The sequence below is a fragment of the Dermacentor silvarum genome, chromosome 9 (assembly GCF_013339745.2).
Source record: "Dermacentor silvarum isolate Dsil-2018 chromosome 9, BIME_Dsil_1.4, whole genome shotgun sequence".
In the NCBI taxonomy this organism is placed as follows: Eukaryota; Metazoa; Arthropoda; class Arachnida; order Ixodida; family Ixodidae; genus Dermacentor; species Dermacentor silvarum.
In genome coordinates this window covers 165,744,738-165,767,673 of record NC_051162.1, presented here as the reverse complement: position 1 = coordinate 165,767,673, position 22,936 = coordinate 165,744,738, and the positions used below count along the sequence as shown (strand labels likewise).

Genomic DNA, 22,936 nt, shown 5'->3' with positions numbered 1-22,936 from the left:
AGGCAATTAGAATCTGCAACGATGCTCGCTACTGCTATTTATGATTTATCTGTATAGGCAATGGGAGTAGAAAGAACACGGCCAATAAGCGAGGCAGGCTCTATAGGCTCTAAGCGGTGACGCGCGTGCAATTCATACTTATTGATCTTGAAAAGGGTGTGACAATGGGCTGGCTAGCTGATAGTGGAAGCGGTGCGATTGATATGTTCTCGGCCCATGAGCCCGCTAGACATTAACCATTTGTCAGGAGGTGGTCGAATGAACCCCACAAAGCCCGAACCCCGTGTTCCTACGTCAAGGAAGATTGCAACTTTGTTGACTTTATAAACACTCCACGCGAACTTTCGCCGTCGGCGTCGCCGTGATGTTTCGCATGCATGCACGTATGTATAAGTATGCGACATTCTCACCAATGCCGTATATGCTGGGTAGTATAAGTATGCTGTATTCTCGCCAATGCAGTATGTGCTGGGTAGATGATATGCTATTCAACCGCCAAAGTTGTTCAAATCAGGTCCCATGTTTCTGACTAAATTGTTTCTCAGAAGGTTCGAGATAATTGCAGTGTGCAAGCAAAAGGTCATGAAACATTTCGTTCGCAGCGCCTGCCTTTTATCCTAAACCTTCTGACTATTATTAAAGAAAGTGCCACGAAGTGCTCGCAATCTGAAAGGTGGTTTCACTGACGCCCCTCTTCACGGGCAGCGGAGTGGCGCCTGTGCAATGCCATTACTGGCCCTACGCGGAGTGTCCAAATATTGAAAGGCGCCAGAAATTGAGGCCCACCCGTGCATGTTTAGAACACCGTCCGAGGTGCGTAAGCGCAACGCGAAACTTGCTGTCGCTGTCAGTGTTTCAGGCTTCGAGTGATACTGCCAATTCTTTTTTCCTGCCCAGGAAGAGTACATTTGTTACGACAAAATGAATGTTACGTTTAATTTAGTAATTTTAGGTTTTATAGTAATTAATCGTTTAGTAATTGGTTTGCTCAACTATCCAAAACTGGGGGGGGGGGGGGGACGGGCAAGCTCGCTAGGCGCTTTTTACCGTGCGCTTTGCGTCAAAGTGCCCGCGCCTGCGTCAGAATTTTGAGGCCTCAAACTCGGTGTGTATAGTACAGACGAATCGGCTTCGTGGGGATGAAGCGGAGTCTCGCAGTTTAGCATTGAAAGCTTAATTAAGCGTGTTTGTTGTGCTCGCGTTGGTGGTGCGCTTTGGGGAATGAAATGTTCATCTGACACTGTGTATGATGGCATATTTATTTTTTTAACTCTCACCCCCTTTCTTTTCTGCAGCTTCTCCAGCAGCGGTGGCGCCAAGCTCAAGCCGTGCCTGGTGAGCAAGCTGGACGACGAGGACGGAAGACGGGAAAGCGCAGCAGCTCGAATCAAGTGAGGAAGCACGTGACATGATATATGTAGCATTCGTTGAAGGAGTATGTACTGACGTCATAATAATGCGATTGGCATTTTTGGGGAACCTCACGTGCTTTTCGGTATGTATGTATGTATGTATGTATGTATGTATGTATGTATGTATGTATGTATGTATGTATGTATGTATGTATGTATGTATGGGGTACGGCCGTATTTAACTGGGCCCTTAGTTTTTAGGGAGAAACCGGATAACGCCCGACTAAACCCCGATCAAAATTTATGAAAATCGGGCGAAACCTGACTTCCCGTAGTTTGTCCTTTCGTAAAGGATTATGGTGTTGGGCTGCTGAGCACGAGGTCGCGGGATCGAATCCCGGCCACGGCGGCCGCATTTCGGTGGGGGCGAAATGCGAAAACACCCGTGTACTTAGAATACTAGATTTAGGTGCACGTTAAAGAACCCCAGGTAGTCCAAATTTCGGGAGGTTCCCACTACGGCGTGCCTCATAATCAGATCGTGGTTTTGTCACATAAAACCCCATAATTTTTTTAATTTTTTCCCCTAAAGTATAATATTAAATGCAGGTGATACAAAACTAGCGAACGCTGCCCACCTTTTGTAAGCAAGGGGTCAAGATATATCAATGTATTAATACTAGTACTTATATGGTATATGTCTCGTTTTCGCTTAGCATACAAGCGAAAAGCGGCACATATAAAATGATATTCAGTGCCTGCCGGCCTTGAGTTAACGAAATCTTGTTGCTTTTTTCGTAGCTGCTTGCATGATTACGACAATGGTGGCGCATTGCATAGAATTTCGCGCACGTCGCGTACATGTAAACGGCGGTAACGCGCGACGAAGCGAATTACGGCAGCACTGACGTTATCTGTATTGGTAACGGTTGCTGTGACGTTGAGAGCATGCTTACCCAATTGTAGGTTATATTCATAAAAGGGTGGTTGATTCGTCTAGTTGGCGTTCCATTTATTGTGTTGCAAGAGCGTCTATTGAGTTCCAGTAAAACAGGACAGCAGTAAATGTCGAAGGTCCCACAGGTCTACGATGGACACAGAAATGCGCAAGATGCGTAGGATAATGTACGTGGTCAAGGACCTGTGTAAGAGGAGGAAAAGCATTACACCTTCCGCGAAGCATGCCCTTGTGTTCTACTTTTATTGCGTTAGCAGTTATATGGACACTCCAAGCGCATTTCTGCCGTCGTCGGCGTCGCCGTGAGGTTCTGTATAACGTCCAACGGCGATACAATCGTCGCCGTACGGTTTGTGTGTGCGAGTGAAAGCGTACGAGGGTGAGCTGGCAATCACGGCCCAATGTAGCGCACGCGAGGGAGGGAGGAAGGCAGGCCGGAAGTGCGCGGTCTTTCGCGCGCGCGATGCGCGGAGGCGAGGCGACGGAGAGGGAAGGGAGGAGGAGGGTGCGTTCGGCTCCGTGGGCTGCTGCTCACAGCTCGGCCGCGCGGGCGCCGTATCTTGAAAGCGATCTGCAATGGGGACAAAGTGCATGCGCCGAGTGCCGGTAGCTTCGTATACGCTGTGCTTTCGACGTTCAGTTCGGGTTGAAGCGAGACGAGAGACAGCGCGAAGGTCAATTTGCCCGCTGCTGCTGGCGCGCTTTCTCACTCCGACGTTTTCGACGTTTTCACAGCGAGTTTCCGCGGTCATCGAGCGAGATGTGTTCATGTGTACGTGTGCGTGCGTGGCACTGTGCGAGTCTCTTTAGTTAGTAAGCGAATATTTACAGCTTTATACGGCCAGTTAAACTACTGTTCTTGCTTAGTACAGCTGTCTATTAATTTGCTGTCGCCCGCGAAACTGCGACTTTTTAGTACTTTCTTCCTTTTCTGAAAAACGTGCAACGAACCAAGTGAGGAAGCTTCCTCATTTTCATTCATTCATTCATTCATTCATTCAGGAGAGAGTTCTAGGCAGGAATGCAGCAATCATTTCGCTTGTACAGAGGTCAACACTCATGTCTAGAACAACGGAGCGTCACGCTCGGGAATGCACGAGCCACATCTACAGTTTGAAATAGGCCACATCTGAGCATGCGCGGTGCAAATGACGCGCCTGCCTCGCATTTTCTCTCCTTGTTTATCGCCGCGGTTGCAACAACTGCTTTGCTCGGCAGAAGCGCTGTCAACGGTGTAGCGCCGCCAAAAAAAGAAAAACACGCGGAATCGCCCGGCTCGGCGCCCTTATACTGCAGGCTTATTCTCAGTTCGCGAGATCGGCATACCGCCATTGCGTCGCACATATATCTCACGCATCGCGCCATGGATTTTGCATAAGGCATTGCGTTTATTGCCGTCTGTTAGGATTGAATTTTACAAACCTACTTTCATCGTTTATTGGTCCTCAACCCGCCAACGTTAATTGCTAATAATCTTAGGTTTCGATCACACATACAGAAAAGTGCTGCATAGATATCCTGAACTTATGAGATTTATTGAAATCAACGCATGTAGGTACCTCAAGAACGCTGTCAAATGGAAGCACAACATACATGAATAGTAAGCGGAGGCATTTCCTTGTGCGTTTCGTGAGCGAACATTGTCAACGATAACATTGTCAATAAAAATAAGCTTCGCTGTGTTTTTGTTTGCTTGTTTGTTTTTGTTCTTGCGCTAAACCGTTGAGAGCGCTTTTGACGGCCAAAGCAGTTGTTGCAGCCGCGGCGATAAACACGTAGAGAAAATGCGAGGCAGGCGCGTCATTGGCGCCGCGCATGCTCAGATGTGGCCTATTTCAAACTGCAGATGTCGTTCGCGCAGTCTCGAGCGTGACGTTCCGTCGTTCTAGACACGAGTGTCGACCTCTGTACGTGCGAATGTTGTTAGCCACTGGCCGGCGGCCTTCGGTGATCTGTCCAACATGGCGATTGGTTGACATCCGTGGTGCCTCGGTGGCTTTGACGTCGCGCCGCTGAGGACGAGGTCGCGGGTTCGCTCACGCGGCCGCGTTCCAATGGCGACGGGATGCAGAAAAACGCTCGTGTAGCCTTGCATTGGGTGCACCTTAAAGCAGCACTGATGAGAAAGCCTAAAATACCGAGAGCCTCCCCGTCAGCGTCACGTCACCGATTTCGATACGTTTATTTTCCTCGTATTTCAGCGGTTGTGGGCCTTAATAAAAATTCTTGAAACTTGGTAATTGTTCAGTCTTTGGCTTATTTACACTACAATATAGTGCGTCTTTAACGATAAAAACAAAAACAAAACATTCACTGTGCCGGAGCAACTTGCAGTCGAAAATTGTGACGTCGCGGGTGTTCTTTTCGCGTTTTTTTTTTTTTCTGGCTTATCGAGTGTCTTTTCTTCGCCGTAAACGTCGCTTTTGAGGTATTGCATTGGGGTAATAGACAGTTTTAGCAGAGCGCCGCTTACGCTCCGCTCCGCTCAGATTTCACGCTCTGAGATACTGCAGGGAACGGCGGAAGATTTCGCATTTGATAAGCGCGTCTTGCCGAGACGCGAGCGACGCGCTATCAACTCGGCTGCAAAACGACGAAGAGGCCAAGTAGACCCGCTGTCACGCTCCGCTCAGTCGGCTTCGTAGCGGAGCGAGAGATGCGATCTTCGTTCCGCTGCCGGTATGAGCGTTGTGCGCAAGCGCAATGGCGTTCCCGCTAAGCGGTTGTGCGGCATTTGCTAGCATATGCCAGTCTGAGCGGAGCGGACCTCAAGCGCTCAGCTAAAACACTCTAATATTTCACTAAAACAGCCGAAAAATAATAAACGTATAATAAAAAAAATGTCACAGTTTCGCCCTAAGGGCGAAGCAATGAATGCGATAGCAACACAGCAATGTCATACGAAGTAAGGTGAGCGGCTTTGGTAGCAATATGAATTGTAGTAAACATGAGCTGATTAAGTAAGCAGGTGTGCTGCGGCGTAAGTAGACCGACATGAAGAGAGACTCGATGACCACGAGAAGGCGCGTGTGAAACGGTCGTGTTGATGAGAAGCGCTTCCCGTGGGCAGCGCGTGCGAAGGGACACACCTGTAGCGCTGCACTGCCGATCCGGGCAGCATTGCATGTGTAGCGTGCGTTGGAAAATGTGGCCCGACTATTACGAACTGAATGAACAAGCGTGGTGTGAGCGCGCACAAACAAACATGAATAGATCACACTGAAGGACTGCAGACAACGACTGTCAAAACGCTGGCAGCAAGCGCATATACGCCGCAACGGGCGAAGGTACGTGCGGTCTATCGCTTCAACGGAAACTGAGCGGCGAATTCACAGCGCAGAAAGGTCAGAGCCGTGTGGGCTTCCTTGCTTGCGCGTGGAAGATTGAGTGCGTTCGCTCTCCGTGACAGCGTGCGTCCCCGCACGCTTCCGCTCGGGCATACGGCGCGCGGCGAAGATTTTATCTATACGGAACCTCACGGCGACGGCGACGGCAGAAATCCGGTGGAAGTGTCCATATAATTGCTATCGCAATAAAAAGGGCTTGCCACATCCGCCCGCCTTGGCGCCCTGAGGGGCGCTGCCTAACACTGCCAAGGGTTCATCTAGTATACGCGTAAATACCCGCGATAGTGGCCTGATTGATGGCCGTCGCCGTAACACAATTGTTAGTGCAACGCACCCGTATAATGCGAAGGTTGTGGGTTCGAATCACGTCGGCGGCATGTTTATCTTTTAGTCCACTTTCATTTTTCCCTTTTCCTCATTATTTTCTACATTTCAATTTCAACCACCCCAAATTTCTCCTACGTTTTCCTTGACTTCATTGCCTGTTGCTCATATAGCCGTGATATACATTAAAAAAAAAGACCGAAAGAAAAAACAAAAAGGACCCCCTCGGTCTTTTTTTTTTTTTTTTTTTTGTCGTTGTTAGTTCTAAAGAACCCCAGGTGGTCACAATGAGTCCGGAGTCCCCCGCTACGGTGTCCCTCATATTCCGCTGTGCAGTTTGGTGACGTTTAAGCGGCACAATTTAATTTAAATCTGGGACCATTGATTAGAGAGAGAGAGAGAGGGTGGCAAAACATATCTTTATTAATAAAAAAAATACGGGTGGGGTACATCGCCTAATGGCACACCTAATGCAGCTTAATGCATCTCGAACTAATGCGGCTAAACCTAATGCACCTCGTTGTAGTGTCCCTCTAATGATAGTCGCGAACGCGAAAGATCCTCGCTCCACAAAGGCACGTACACGAAATGTCGCGACCTTGGAACAAGAGAGCAACGCCCGGCGGGTAACGATCTGAAGTGAAGGCGCGAAAAGAGAGCACACACACACAGGGCGCCTGTGTGTGTGTGTGTGCTCTCTCTTCGTCCGTCGTCGTTTTCGCGCCTTCACTTCAGACCTTGCTTAACCAACACGCCCAACTATCCATCCTAACGGCGTGTAACGATTCGGGCTACGCCATCAAATGAATACACGGTGGCAGGAGAACACAAAGAGGCGACCCTGAAACAACACAGCTGCGCCTCTCGCGAGAAATTGCGAGACGTGGGAACTTAAAGGAAGCGAGGAAAGGAAGTAAAGCAAGAAAATGTTGCGTCACGAAAACGGGCGCCAGAAGAGTAGCAGCGAACGATGAAGTTTACGGGAGATGTCGCCAGGCATGTCTCGGCTGAAGGGTCACCTCTGTTAATGTCTGTCGTCGCCTGGCTTCGTGTTTTCGTCGTCTTGTCCTGTTAAAAATCCAGTGCACGTATAATTTTTCGGCAGTTTTCCTTTTTTTTCTGGAATTTCTTTTTCAGGATGTGAGGGCAGTTGTGTGTTTTTTGCGTGGGTGAGAGCGCGCGCGCGCACTCACTCACTCAGTCACTCACTCACTCACTCACTCACTCACTCACTCACTCACTCACTCACTCACTCACTCACTTACTAACTAGCTAACTAACTAGCTAACTAACTAAAAACGCTCCAAGTAAAAGCAAACATTCTCCATAGGCGCTTACCCGTTTTCACATTTGCGAAGCCACTGCTTTTTCGCATAACATGAGCATCACTACGTCGAATATTTACGCCTCTCCCCAATCGGCGTAATATATGTATATATATATATATGGGGGGGGGGGCTTGGTCTAACTTACGGATGTTGGTAACTAATTCGAGATCTTCTTTTTATGACTTTGAGTAGTTCTACTAATATAGCAAATTATTGCTTTCATTCATGCTTCTTGAGATGCTTTATGTGAAGTTTCGCATAAGAATTCGCAGAAAATCTGTCACAAATTAGTTTTGTCTTTACGTCGATCCAAGGCAGCAATGATCAGGATACAATTTAATGCGCTCGCATCTTTGTATGCGTTACGTGTAAGACGTCTTTAAACAAAACGTTAAAACGTAAAAAAAAAAAAAAAAAAACACCGGAAATGAACACATACTTCAAGCGGTGTAAGGTAAAAGTTAAGGCGGGACTTTTTTTTTTTTCGTCACAACAGCTTCTGTCAACAGGATAATAAAAATAAACCTATGTATTCGTTCATCTTCGACGCTTGTAACGTATCTCTGCCTTTATTCTTGCCCTATAGTCTCTGTGGCGCTGCGTTTCTGTCCAAGTAATATACGAACCAACTTAGACGAAGCCGCGTTATTTAATTAAAGGCAAAACGAAAGGCTTCGTGTTCCGTCGTCCGCAACGGCGCTTCGCTTCTTCATCATCACCTTTCTTTTCTTCTCTGGTTAAATTACTTCGCCTTTTCCACTGCTGTTTGTGCCGAAGCGTACCTGGTGCCACTGTATCGTCGTCCCGTTGTCTCAAGCGCATAGAAACAGCGTGCTTTTGTGTATCCCGATTCAGCGCTCCCTCTTCGCTGTAGCTTGCGTTTCCATGTCTTATTTGCGAACGGGCCGTCACGGTTCAATTTTTCCGAACCTCGGGGGCAAAAAAATAACAACGGCGCTGAACTTTAATCAGCGCCTGCTTTTTTGCCGGGTGGTCTGCATTTACCATGTTGGAAGCGCATATACTTACATCGCAACGAGGTTTGTCCGCTTTCGCGCCCGTGCATATAGCTTCTGTTTACGCAAACGTGCCGTGTTTGGGAGACGCGTTGCATGCGTATTCGCAGCGGCGGCACGAGCAGAAGTGCTTCGTCTGTTTGCGTTTCGTCTGCTCGTGAAGATGGGTGCGCGCATGCGCGCGCGCGCCATTTCATTACGCGTGCGAAAACGCTGCGCTGCCTGTTTTGAATAAAGACATACCTGCAGTTCCAACGACTGCGCTACGCGAGCTGACAGGGAAAAAAAAAAAAAATCTTGCTCGGACATCTGTGTTGGCGGTACTGGCGGCTGAACGCAGGGCTTAAGTCGTGATGGTGGCGCATACGTTAGTCAGCGATGATGAGTGGAATTCGTTTTGGGCGCTTAAATGTCGCGAGTGCTTATCGAGGGTGCATTTCAAAGAGCGCATTGGTCGGTTTGACCCCGGGTGCTGCGCTCAGGGGGGTGCAACTGGACAATGAGAAATGGGGGGGGGGGGAGGGCAAAGATTATTCGTAATATAGAATTTAAAAGGCGCCCGGCGCGCTGAGTGAAACAGGGGCACTATTCGCTGACTACAGGAAAAAAAAGGGGAATTCGTAAGAGGGTGCCATTAGCAATGTTTAAGCGCTTAGGGTGTTTCAAAATGAAGGTTATATGGTATACATTAGAGACGTTGCCTCTGAGAAGGTACACGAAATGTTTCGCAGGTACACCTGGCGTAGCGCTCGTTGTAACTCCTGTAGAAATACCTCCCTATCGGTGTCGACTACGCTAGGGGATAGTGTGAGATTTGCATAAATGTGTGCTTTAATTTTCTTTCGAAAACGCCTTTAAAATACGGCCCATTGTACTGAGAATGCATTCTTCTTCGCCCAGTCGCCGACTAACTTGGGCTCGTCTTCATTTTCCTCTCCTTTCATGTTTCCTTCTTACGAGGTGCATTTTTCAACTTAATTTCAGTTACTTATTCCCCTAAAAATGGAGGAGGCTAAGGAGAAAAGCCGCAGAAACGACTTGGAAAGTTCCTTAGCCCCCTGTAACTATAGAAGGCATGACGGTAGCCGTACAGAGGTTTTACGAACAAGGCAGGATTAAGACGCAACATAACAATATTACACGTTCTACCGAAACAATCGATAATAAATTCGCGTAATGCCGTGCACCAGATGCCCTGGGTGAGAAAAGAAAATGCGTCAGTAAAACGATAAAATTTATCAAACTGGGGTGAAAAAAGGAGTAAAAAGAAAAGGAAATCCAACAAAGCTATAAAGTACTGAACATCCGATTTGACGCCTCTAAGCGAAAGACACGATAAATCATTAGCTGATACACTGTACAGGTTTACTTTTGCAGTGTAACTTCACCGAAAAATGCGCGTAATCTACTCTTGTATATGCCTACGCGGTTAGGTGTGCAATGTTCACCCCACGTGGCTATGCATGCATTGTGCAAACACTGTGCGTACACATATCGCCCCATGTCTTTCTTCATGCTCCATGTTTACATTCCTTGTGTTTTATGCGCACGTTTATTTCTATAATGTTGATATGGGCGTTCACCTGACGAAAGCTATTTTCTATGTTTATTTTGTGAGAATTGTTCGTTTTTGAAATGAAAAGAAATTGCACAATCCTGATTTCTTCTGCCTGTTAATGCAAAATGAACAAAATGAATGAAATGCGAAAAGTGTAAAAATGCAGTGTACTCTAAATAGACTACAATAAACTTCAAACTATAAAATAAAAACAAATGTGTTTCAGATGTGATGTTCTTAATTGGGGAGTTGTGTGGTGCACTCGTTACTTTTGAACATTTCAAAAAGAAATGAAAATTATTATTCATGAGCTACAGAACAAACTCGGTAAATGAAACTCCCGATAAACGCAACTTATTTCCCTGGACCATTCAGGTACCGTTTCGAGAGTGTGCAGTGTACTTGATTCTCAAATATATGTGCGCCTGTGCCGGGGTAAAGCCTAATGGCACAGTAGTAAAACCTGATTAAACTATAATAGCTGAAACCTGATTAAACCGAAACGCTAGGTGACTATCTGTCTCCACCACGTGTCAAAGGAGATGCCAATAAACATCATGATCATTTTCACGGCACTGTTGCTGTCGACTGCTCGCGCCGAGCCGTGATGTTTGCTCGGGTATTCTCTACGACATGAAAAAATGAGCGCGAAAGTTCGTTGATTGAGTATAATCAACAATAATGGCGCCCCGCTGCGCGCCTTTATGCAAATCACACGGTAAGACACCTGGCACAAGCTTTATAATGAGTTCCCAGTTATACGCGCGTGCGTGAAAGAAAAAATGAATCGAGGCAATTTCTAGAAAGGGGAGGCTGCTCTAGTGTAATTTGACATGCAGGAAATGCAGCGGCCTGCATTATAAATATATACGTAGGGGTTGTGTGCGATTAACAAGGTGCGCCCGTGCCTTTATTTTTATTCCGCGCCATTTCCTGAACTCGTTCGCCGCTGGTGTGAAATTTGCGTTGCGTCGCTTGCTAGGCGAGGGCTGCGTGAAACATTTTTGTAACAAAAGTTCGCGCAAATAGGTTGTGCCCCTGAAAAAAAAAAAAAAAAAAAACGGTTACCGTTGATGGTTTATCGCGCTCGTTTATCTATTCGATCGTTTCTTTCAACGACCTCACACCTGGACAAACACGTTTGGCACCTTATAAATACAGATTGGCAGTATGCAGCCCTTACTTCACTTCAGATAATTTAAGGCCAGTGCTTAAAATTAAATACTGCATGACATAATGTAGTGCTTCGATACTTCCATAGTACTTCAGCTACACGGCTCCTGCCGTATATAGAAGAGCGTTGCACGTAATTGAAACGTACAAATGTACTCAGGAGCTAGAGCGCAAGCACTCGCCAAAAAGAAGAGAGAGAGAAAAAAAAAGAAAGGTGAATTAAGCTTAAGCAGCAGAAAATAAGATCGATGCACGTCTCGTTATATTTAGAGGTTGGACTGTTAATATCTTAATTAGCAAACAGAAATAGCGAGGTACAGCGTTATATACGTACAGCCAAATTTTTATGCAATAAATAAAAAGGTCCTCGGTTGTATATACGCGTATTACCCGTGTCATTACCCGTCGACGCTCGGGAGGACACAATCATGTATACCTTTAAATTATGGGGTTTTATGTGCTTAAACCGCGATCTCATTATGAGGTACGCCGTAGTGGAGGCGATTAAAAAATTAAAATTAAATTATAGGGTTTTACGTGCCAAAACCAGTTCTGATTATGAGGCACGCCGTAGTGGGGGACTCCGGAAATTTGGACCACCTGGGGTTCTTTAACGTGCACCTAAATCTAAGTACACGGGTGTTTTCGCATTTCGCCCCCATCGAAATTCCGGAATCACTTGGACCACCTGGGGTTCTTTAACGTGCACCTAAATCGAAGTATACACGGGTGTTTTCGCATTTTGCATCCATCCAAATGCGGCGGCCGTGGCCGGGATTCGATCCCGCGTCATGGATACCTTTCGGAAGAGTTTGGTGATTCTTTCATCTTGCCGGGCGCTCCGTGGCATACCAATCGCCGGCCACTTTTCGTGGCGCCGGGTCTTGATCTTGCCGTGGGCGCCAAAGACGGCGCCGCCATGTTTACAGCAGCGCGCGTAGACTTTGCATACAGTATATACATATATGTAATGTTGCGAAATGACTTGCGCGTTTACACGCGAAATCGTTGCGCGCTATGTGTTGCTGGTGTGGCTGTTCCGCTGTTGGTTGCTCAAACCGCGACACGGTCGGTGTCTATTCAAACCTCTCTAGGTTAATGCTTTCCACACATATTACGGAACTTCACAGTCAGTGAAAGATCAGTAACCGAGTTTCCGCGCGGCATATTTAATTGTAATTTTTGCATTGTTAGTTAGAGGCATGTTTGCTCATTACTTTCTCTTACTACTGTGACCTCAGCAAAGTGGTGCATCCCCATAAGATTCCATCCTGCGGTGTACCATATGTGTGTACCTGGAGCGATATTTCACCATAAACTTGTGACCTCGCATTTTCTAGTACGCTGTCATTTTGTATCGAATCATAAGACTATGATCCGAGACTGTAAACATATAAAGCTTTGAACGGATTTTCTTTTTTCGGAATGACTTATTCTCACTTATGGATTTCCTTAGTGATTTCTTACAACCATAGTCTTTGGATTGGCCGGCCCTTCTGTGAGGCACATCTTCATTGGGTACAATGCTTTGGGGAAAGTTAATTTCTATAGAAACATACACGAAACTCTCATGTCGCCCTACCGAGTTTATTAAATCTATATTAGAAACAGTTACGTCGGTGAATGTGATGCGCGAAAGAAGGTTCAGGCTATGACGGATCCAATGCCGCTCTGAGAACTCAGCTAACCACCTATCTTAACATTGGACTGTTTTATGCTCAGTTCGGGGCATTTGTGTTTACAGTCAGCTTTATAGCAGTACTTTTAAACATCATTCTGAAAACAAAGTCCAGTTCATTCGATGGTAAAATTGTGTAACTATTCCTTGGATTGACTTAATTAGTGCGCTTTTTCGTTACACTGGCTCAGTCCGTGCCAGCAACACGAAGCGTTAGCAGAAAAAGTTGGGTGTTTCGCGCCTACAGCATACGGTGTGCGGCCACAATGTTATCGCAATTAGACTTTATACGGAACATCACGGCGACGGCGCAATTCGCCTGGAGTGTCCATATAGTTGCTATCGCAATAGTAAATAACTTTATAGTGTGTCCAGTATTCCGGTAAACGCGGGCGGCTTGGGCCGATTGCCGGACGAGCGGCGGCGTAAACGTGGGCGGCTGGAGTGGTGACGCCACCTCATCCAGACAAACGTAGAGCTAACATTACACTTGCCAAGTATATTCTACTTCGTTGCTGGTTTCAATGTTTAGCACTGGCGTAATCGTGAACAGGTTGCCTTTTTAGATGTTCCACTTCTCCAGCAGCAAAGTACAGTACACCTGGTTAGTGCAATATTAACTCTGTGTTTGTCTAGGTTGAGCTCTTCGCCACGATGTGGCACTATATACCACGCTGTGGGCATCACTCGCCGGGATCCAGTAAAGCACAGATCACGTGACTTCATCATGTTACATTTCACGGTATTCGCATAACGTTCCGCCTTGCCAAATTATCTAGCTGCCCAAGGTGGCTTCGCTTGGCTTCCGAGTGGCTCGTGCGCCAAGCCGGCGGTATCTCGCAATTTCATTGTCTATATTGCACGTTCAGGCTTGCGTGATGGTTTCTTCGTCTCGGATTCGGAACGAGTGTGTAGAAGGTGCAGTACGTTCGAATAATACGGCTCGTATATATGAACAATACGTTTGTACAACGCGTCACCCTCGGCGACTCGTACTATATACGCTTCGCCAACAACTCTCTCTGACAGACGGGTACGGCTGCTGCATAAACAGAAGGGAGGGTGACGGGCGCTACGCTGCCTGTCGGCGGAGGCGGGCGGCAGTTTACGCGTCGCTGCTGCCGTCGTCTGGTACGCAACAGCTGTCGGCCTCGTTAGGCTTAGCTGCCCGTTTGGTGTAAGAAGCAGGAAGGGGAGAGGGGGTTGTTTTGAGCTGAGCTGCGAAAAGAGGGCGTTTAACACCCTTTCTTTCTTCTTTCTTTTCTGCTCGTCCATCGTCTTGGGGTGCCATATTCTTCTCCATTTATCCGTCCCCTTTTTGCGTCAGTGGCTGCAGCGCTTATGTTGCTTTCTTTATGGGTCGTGTATAACGTTCGTGTTGGTGCCCGTCCGTGATCGGCTCGCACTGGCTTCGACTTAAGCGCACGTTTCCCTCCAGGCGTCCTGCTCTATTACGTCGAGCGAGTTTGCCAAATATGCTTGGTTTTCCTTAGTTCCGCGTCGGATTCTACTTATCTCTTCTTCTTTTCTATTTTGCTTGCTTTTTCGTGCTCCGGTGATCGGCACACACGTTTCTTTCTCTTCCGGCGCGCTCTTGTATTGTCCCCCAAAATGTGCTTCGGTTTCTCTCTCTTTGTAAGTGTGCCTTAAGGTTCTCGCCTGAGCTTTCACTTCGCTCATTAGGCGGCATGTGATGCTTGAAGGCGTAACCGTTCGTGGTGAGGACGTCGGTAAATGTATATGTTTACATGCGTTGTGTTTAGTGCGTCGCTTCAAGTAGTGATGGCATATGTGGAAGAAGCGAAACTGGTGCGATGCGATGTTGGCGACCGAGGCAAAACATGTGTGATATATATATATATATATATATATATATATATATAAGAGAGAGAGAGAGAGACAGACAAACCCATACGTAAGGGAAGTATTCACAGTTTAAGTTCTTGAGCAGCCCTCCTATTTTCGCGTCGCCGTCTGCCACTGTGGCTGCTGCGATCACCGCCACCTGGATATCACAAGGCCTGTGCACTCTCTTTTATGACGTCGGGCTACTAGGTCCGAAATTTACATTGCCAAGCCTGGCGTGACGAAAGCGGTGAGGCCGAAGTCACCGCGGCTTAGTCGGCAGCATTAAAAAAAAAAAAAATGAAAGAATGGGGTTTTAAGCGCAGTCGAGGACGGCAGAAAACTAGGTGGGCTGATGAAGTTAGTAAATTTTCGGGCGCAAGTTGGAATCAGCTAGCGCAAGACAGGGGTAATTGGAGATCGCAGGGAGAGGCCTTCGTCATGCAGTGGACATAAATATAGGATGATGATGATGATGACGTGCCAAACCCACCATCTGATTATGAGGCACGCCGTAGTGGAGGACTCCGGGTTAATTTGTACCACCTGGGGTTCTTTAACGTGCACCTAAATCTAAAGTACAGGGGTGTCTTTCTCATTTCGCCCCCATCGAAATGCGGCCCCCGTGGCCGGGATTCAGTCCCGCGACCTCGTGCTCAGCAGCTCAACGCTGTAACCACTGAGCAACCACGGCGGGTGTCGGCAGCATTCCCATTAGATTATATGGCAGTCGGCCCTAGTAGCATGACGTCATAAAGTAGAGAGTGCGCGCCTTGTGCTGTCTAAGTGACGTTGCTGCGGGGGAGGCTCAGGCCGTGGAAAAAAAATGGCGGTCGCCAGAAGAAAAAAAATGGCAGGCGACTGGTCAAAGGTGTCCAAGTGTGGGAATCGGACAACAGGTGTTCCTTGAAAAATTCTTACTAATTGAGCATTTATTCGTGAACTTGGGCATCAGATACATGACTTACACTTCTGGATTGAAAGATCAATTTTTTACGTGAAGTTATATTATAAGTAGATATTTTATATTTTAAATATTATTTTTATAAGTTATTTTTAAGTAAATAAATTACGTCATCCGAGCGTCACACAAGTAATCTTGAGCCCGATACGAAGTTCGTGAGCCGGATTGGAATTCGTGGTAGCCGAGGTAAAATTTCGCAAACACTGCTGTTCCTCAAACGAACCATTCGTGAACCGAACTGTAATTCGTAAAGTCAGATACCACCGTATTTAACGGCCAGCAAACGATGCACGGCCGCTCTAGTGCCTGGGGGCGTAGACTCCTCGCGCCAGCTTCGTGTCCGTTGACGCGTAGCGTGCTTTGCCGACGCGGTGGAACGGTCCGACTCGTCGGCGTCGCTCTCTCTCACTCGGCCGCATCAGCATCTCACAGCGGCTGCCCCCCCTCCTGCCCACGTGTTAGTGCGCGAGCCCGGCGAATATTGCGTTGTGTCATCATATATGCAGTGGGTGCTTCGCGTCTCCGATATTCCGTGTGCAGGCAACCCTACTACACGCCAACAAGGATTTAAGCTATAACGGGGAGCTGTGGAGCTCGCCGTTCGCGCTGCCTGGATATATGCGATGGCCGAGAGATATTAAACGTTGCCCAAAACCTTTCGCGATTGCGCCATCCTATACATATCGGCGAGGCCCAGAGGCGCGCTGTACCGGTGCGCCAGTTGACGGGCCGTGGATTTTCCTACTAACGGGTACTAGAGGGAACTCCGGTGCTTCGATTATTAAGATATCGCAGGAATGGTGGTTGGTGCACGGATTTGTCTCATCTTTGGGGGCTTGCGGCTTCGCACGTTTTTAACCTCGAGGTCGCGGGTATGGACCCCGCGGCCGCATTTCGATGGGGGCGCAATTCAACGACGCTCGTGATGCAGTCAACCGCAAAAGTTTACGGGATGCGGCTTCCCCTGCAAATGCATGCATTATACTGCACTTTTAAGTTAAGGCGTGACCCTACTAATTTATTGAACCAGGCTTACTCCGTGCTGGAACATTTAATTCCAGGCTTGTGCGACCACGCTTCGCGAGAATTCATGGTTCTTGGAAGATGCTGCGTCCCGCGAACTTTCGCGGTTAACGGCACACCTAAATTTACGTGCACGTCAAAGAACACCACGCGATCCAGACTGATCCGGAGTCCCCCGCTACGCCGTGCCTCATAATCAGATCGTGTTTTTTGGCACGTAGAACTCTAGAACTTAATCTTTTGGACGTTCTTGTGGTTTTATCTACTACGGTTTATCTGCCTTTATCGGGCTGAATTTCTGTGTTTCTAAAGGCAATAAGACACAGGCTTAAACGTTGCTGATTATTCAATTTACTAAGCATTGTATTGTTCAAAATCATCAATTTGCAAGGTCACAAAGCCGTTCGAAGCCAGATGGACGACGTCTAGACACAGCCTTGTGCTATGCCCATCATTCCTATGCCAACTGAGCAGTCATACTTTCAGCTAACACTACCGCCATAGCTCCCCCTAGTAAGGTTTGTAGGATGCATTCAATCAGGTCAGAATTAGGTTTGCACGTTCCGCCCCAAACTACAGAGGCATACTCTAGTAGGGGAAGGCGCACAGTCAATATGAGAGGAGCAAAAGGGGAGTGGAAGGCATGCGCTGTACCGAAAACAATACCAAGAGCGCGACGGATACGTTGTTGCGCATATTTAGCGTGTGAAGAGAAGCCTAGCATTTTGTCGAAGTACTCGCCATGCAGGAGCTTTCGTTTCATCGACCCTGAACCATGGAGCATCCCGAAGGGTGTGTGAAAATTGCACATGGTGCGTTTACCGCGTATAACTCAATACCGTAGTTTTAGAAGCGTTTAAGAGTATCACATTGTGTATCTGCACCAGTTACTGTTGAAAGTCGCAAACAGATTGAGGTCGTCAGCATATGGAAGGAATGAAAAGGGTTGAAAAGCTGACGAAATAATAATAATAATAATAATAATAATAATAATAATAATAATAATAGTAATAATAATAATAACAATAACAGTTGTGAGACAGAGCCCGCTATGTGTCCGTCTTTGTTGCGGCGAAATTAGCGATAGCGTACATCAAAAAAAGTCGCTGTTTCGCCAGAAAGGCGAAGCATCAAGTGCGATAGCAAATTAGTAGAGAGCTATTCGGAGTAGGGATAGTAGCTTTATCGGCTGCATAAACTTGGACACATTCACTTACTAACTGAAATAAGGAGCGTGGTGTCAGCGCGCACAAGCACACATGAATAGATCACACTCGATGACCGCAGATAACCACTGTCAAAACGCTGGCCCGCCGCAGCGAGCGAAGGTTCGTGCGGTGTATCGCTTCAACGGAAACTGAGCGGCCGAATGCACAGCGCATACAAAGGTCGAGAGCCGTGTGGAGATCGCTTGCAAGATACGGCGCGCGCGACAACACCAACATTGTATGGGCACAAACATATAATGAAGAACCAAGCGCAAAGTACATGAACGCATTTGTTGGCAGAGTAGAAGCCGCCCCCCCCCCCCCTCCCTCCCCCGCTGTTTTCCCGCTGTGCTCTTTTCGCGTGGGAGATTGCGTCGCCAGTTCCCCTTGCGCCCGGTTGCATTTGGTGCCGCAGTCGCCCCCCCCCCCCCCCCTCCCTCCCATACCATCCACGGCGTTTCGCACCACGGAAGTCGCGTTTGCTTTCCGCCGTGCGTTCGCTCTCCGCGATAGCGCGCATCCCACGCGCGCTTTCAATCGCACATACGGCGCGTGGCGACGATTTTATCGCCTTTGGACTTATACGGAACCTCACGCCGACGGCGGCGACGCCGACGGCAGAAATCTGCTTGAAGTGTCCATATAATGGCTATCGCAATAAAATTCGGCCGCTATTTTCACGTCCTTGCGCGGCACTTTCATTTTCCGCACATGCCGAATTTCCCTGCATGTTTCACGCTGTACATTTCGGGCAAACCCGCTGTGGTGCTTTGGTGTTGCGCTGCTAAGCCCGAGGGCGCAGGATCAAATCCCGGCCACGGCGGCCGCATTTGCAAGAGCACGTTAAATAACCCCGTGTGGCCAAAATTAATTGGGAGCCCCCCAGTTAGCGCGCGCCTCATAATGAGATCGTGGTTTTCGCACCTATAAAGCCCCAGAATTTAATTTTTGTTGTGATAATAATGTATCCCAATAAAACACTCTGTAAAAACTTTCCTTTTATTATAGCGCTTTATCGTTTGTTTGTAATTTTGAGCCACATAGCACCCTATGCCACGTGTTCGAACTGCCATTCTGGCTGTGGCGTGCTCTTATCAGCAGTGAGGTGCGAAGTCAGGTGACGTCACTTTATTCTAAAGAGCCACGCCAGCGTTGGTCCGTCTCTGGTGGCGCAGAATGCGCCCGGAGTTTTTTGTCGTAAAAGCACGTATATATGTCGCCGGAGCAGCTGTAGAAGTTATATAAGCGAACTTTAGCTTCGTTGTAACGATCGCGGACTCAGTCTGATATAAAATGGCTTCGGTTAATTCTTATCAAACACGAAACCGTGGCTTCAAACGTGCGTAAGAGGCGCAGCGTGCTAGGCGACGAGGCTTGCGTTTGAGACGATTTGATTCGCTGGCGTGCAGACGCTTTGTCGTGCGGCCTTTTTTTCTTTATTGCGGGGATTTTTTTCGTGGGTGACGGCGAAAGATCGAGGTCGTCTGTTATAATTATCGGTAATTTCTCGAAGGGGGGGGGGGGGGCCTCAACTTTTGTGTTGACTCCTTTAAGGAAGGTAATGGAATGTAAGGAGATTGAACCTGATGAAATAGTTAATAATGCGCTACGAAAAAAAAAAATACGACTAGCATGAACAACGCCCATCAAGTGGGCGTCGGTGCCGTAAAGCGCTCCATTACTTTTAAAAATTATTGGCAATATTTAGCTGGTACAACCGTTCTGGTGTATAAGCGCTGCAGTACATTGTGCGCTGAAAGAAAAAAAAAGTGACAGTGACGTCTCACTTCGTGAACGTGGGTGACGCGCAAGCGTATGGGTGCTATAGCGCACACGACGCTATCGGCCCTCGTTGCGCGTAGACGCCTACACAGTCCGCATCACAGATCGTATTCAAGACAGGGTTCGCGCGGCCGCACCATACGCAGCAGCAGCCGGAGTAGAACGCCTAGCTATACTCTGTGTCAGTAGTTCCGTGCAGCACTGTGGAAGGTACAGGCCTCTTCGACCAATCAGGAACGCGAACACATCTTAAATGTGTCATTCCGCGCCTTGTCGTCTGCTAGCGGCGAGTGCTGCAGCGCGGGAGCATCTCCGAAGACTGTTCCCCTTACCAATCTCTTTCGACGTGGTGCAACGCTGCGTTAGTCGTATTTAGCGACTGATCGAATCCAAGTGAAATTATTACCCTTTATTATTATTTTATAAGTTACGGACGCAGTGTTCTCGCTGGGCGTGCGGAATCGCAGTGCGCATACCTCTGCCACATGTGCGCTCGGCGGCTCGCGCTCCGGCGGCTGAATGTCATCGCGACGCGATGAATTACCTTGCTAGACATGGCGTAGTAGAGCTTTCGCTGTAAAACGAAGCAAAATCACCTAAAAGATAGCAGCTGTAACATGCAGAGAAGCCTTCATGTAAACATGTTCCTACTAGACCACTTGTTAAGGCCATTAAGACAAGCAACGGGTTCCGAACACTGGCACTACATCTCGCTTCGTAGGTATCTGCGCTCGATGGTCACGTAGCCTTGGCTCTGCTGCACGGAACTACTGTAACATGGTATAGCCAGTTACGCTTGCGCGTAAAAACTAACTTACTCGCCGCGCGTACACTCTGTGCCCTAGGTCTCGACGCGGCCAGCTGCTGTCCAGCAGCCAATCGGCCAGTGTGGGCCACGGCTGCAGCTCTTCGGGCAGCGGTTCCAGCTCGACGGAGAGCAGCGGTGTGCCGTGCCTCGGGGCCTCCACCTCGGGCGGCGTGATGGCGACGAGCGGCCACGGCGACTGCCTGCCTGCGGCGGCTACCGCGTCCATGTCGGCGCTCTCGCTGGCCACGGGCTCGGACGAGCGTGTCACCCTCATCGTGGACAACACGCGGTTCGTCGTCGATCCCGCGGTGTTCGCGCTCCAGCCGGACACCATGCTTGGACGGTGAGCTCGGCTATGATGATTTCCGTCGGCATACCCTTCAAAACGAGAAGGGGGGGGGGGGGGGGGACAAATGTTCAACTAGCGTGTTGTAACAGTGGAACTGTGTGAGCCGGCCGTTAGTCCGTCCGTCGCGGACACGACATGTGGGCCGATCCTGGCGGTAATGCAGAAAGAGCCCAAGTGCAATGGCACGTACCCCTGTGAAATAGCGAAGTTGAGCCTGGCTAGGTTAGCTATGCATGGTTGGGACTACTTAAGTTTAGTCAGTCATCGATAGCCAATCAATAGCGAATCGGTAATCAATCAATAATAAATTCCGGAAAATTCTGGGGATGACTTGGTAGTTCTTAACCTAGCCCAAATACATGGCCAATACCTTGCGATAGCCAATCAATAGGTAATCAATCAATAATCAATGAATTCCTGAAAATGCTGGGGATGGCTTGGTAGTGCTTAGCCTAGCCCAAAAGCTGGTACTAGCTAAGTGCCCAGCAGCGCTGCTGTCAGTTTAGCATTGTGCCTCCAGTGCAAGCTACACTAATTTTGCCTATTCAGGTTTTGCTACGTCTATTGCAGTCTAGGATTTCGCCCATCTTGATTTTTTCTTGCTTCATTAAGACCTCTGTCTCTTACGATCGAACCAGGATATATCGAATCTGAAGGGGATTACGAAAAAGTTCGATGGAAGCGTTAGATGTTCTCTAAGACGACGCCTGGCGTGGCTCCCTCTGTCGGGGAATTCAGAGAGCTTGGCTTATGGAGTTGTTGAGATGGTCATTCTTAGGCCAGCTCCACCGGAAAAAAAAATAATTTAAGGAATGGGGAAGGAAATGCAGATATGCAGATAGATTCCCGTAGTTCTGTACACGTTTGATGTAGAATGTAAGGAGTCATCGTTTCTTTTGTTCAAGGAGTGCAGAAACAATTAGAAATCTGAGAATGCTCATGTGGAACGTTTCAATACCTGATCTTCGAGCAGGTTAACTAAAATCTAAATCTGGGGGGCCAAACTAAAGTGCTGGGTTTTGGATAGAGGCCAGTCAGTTAAAAAAAAGAAAGAGTGTTAGGAAAATGTGACTAAGCGGGTTCCCTCGTCCAGCTTTCGGGGGTTTGGAGCCCACAGCTGCAAACTCCTCAGTTCCCCTGCCCCCACCCTCGTATATTTTGTCCATGCGTCGAAACACTGCAGGATTAGTCACCCAGAGAACAGACTGCAGAGAGAATGCAGAGAACAGACTCCAGACTCATGATACTGGAGTTTCATGATTGAGATGCAAATTGATAACCCCATATGAATTGGATAGATGCCATTGGGGAGTGTTGACCAGAAAAGAAAAAGTAGTAGTTTTGCCTGAAAAGCGAAGCATTGATTGTGTTAGCAAAGTATTAAACCACACGAAGCAAGGCTCATAGCTTCATTGGTCGTATAAATTGCAGTGCTACTAATACTTGCCTACTAATTAGGTTACCAGGCATGGTGACACGCGGGCACGGGCAAAAATGAGCAAGTCTCACTCGATGACCGCGAGCGCTTTCTGTGACAACACTGGCAGGATGAAGATCCGCATTAGCAGCGAGCGAATAGCCCTTGGGGCTGTCTCTGCTTCAACACAAAACTAGGCCCGGGAGAACACAGCGCACATGAAGCCATGGCCCTCGGCAAGCGTAGCCTTTGTATCCACAACAGATTACCTCCAATATAGGGCACGCGTGGTCGTGCTTATCCCAGCCATTCGCAGCCGCCCCCGTATTAAAGGAAACGCACGCAAACCTGCCTCCCCCCCTTTTACCGTGCGCTCACCTCCCCACTCACCTTTGAGCACACAAGAAGAGAGTGCGCATTCTCCCCCTCTCCTCCCCTACCTGCGCGTGCAAGACGTTATGCCAAGCTGCCTTCCTTCTTGGCTCTCTCTTGCGCCTACAGCACACAGTGCGCGGCCGCGATCTTATCGCACTTTGACTTTATGCAGAACATCACGGCGACGCCCACGGCGGGAATTCGACGGATACGATTGCAATAACAGGAACAGCAGAAAAACGGAGAACACGTAAATGGAAAGATTAAAGTTGGAAGTGGTAGTAGAAGGGGTAATGAAGTAACGCATGGAGAAAGAAAAATAATGAACCTCAATGAGGTGAACTACGAGCACATTCCAACACATGTGCCTTAAACCGTGTTGCCCAAACAGCATAAGGTAGCTTTTAGGCCTTGTAATCGTACCACTGAGT

At 48.0% G+C, this 22,936-nt stretch overlaps 1 protein-coding gene across 1 annotated transcript in view; it reads left to right on the top strand.

Annotated features, from left to right (window-relative positions):
- Positions 1-22,936, top strand: part of LOC119464625 (BTB/POZ domain-containing protein KCTD20-like) — a 161,806-nt gene that overhangs the window by 128,640 nt on the left and 10,230 nt on the right. The window contains 2 exon segments of the mRNA XM_049656204.1: positions 1,296-1,391; positions 20,402-20,707. Of these exon segments, the coding sequence (XP_049512161.1) occupies positions 1,296-1,391; positions 20,402-20,707 (402 nt within the window).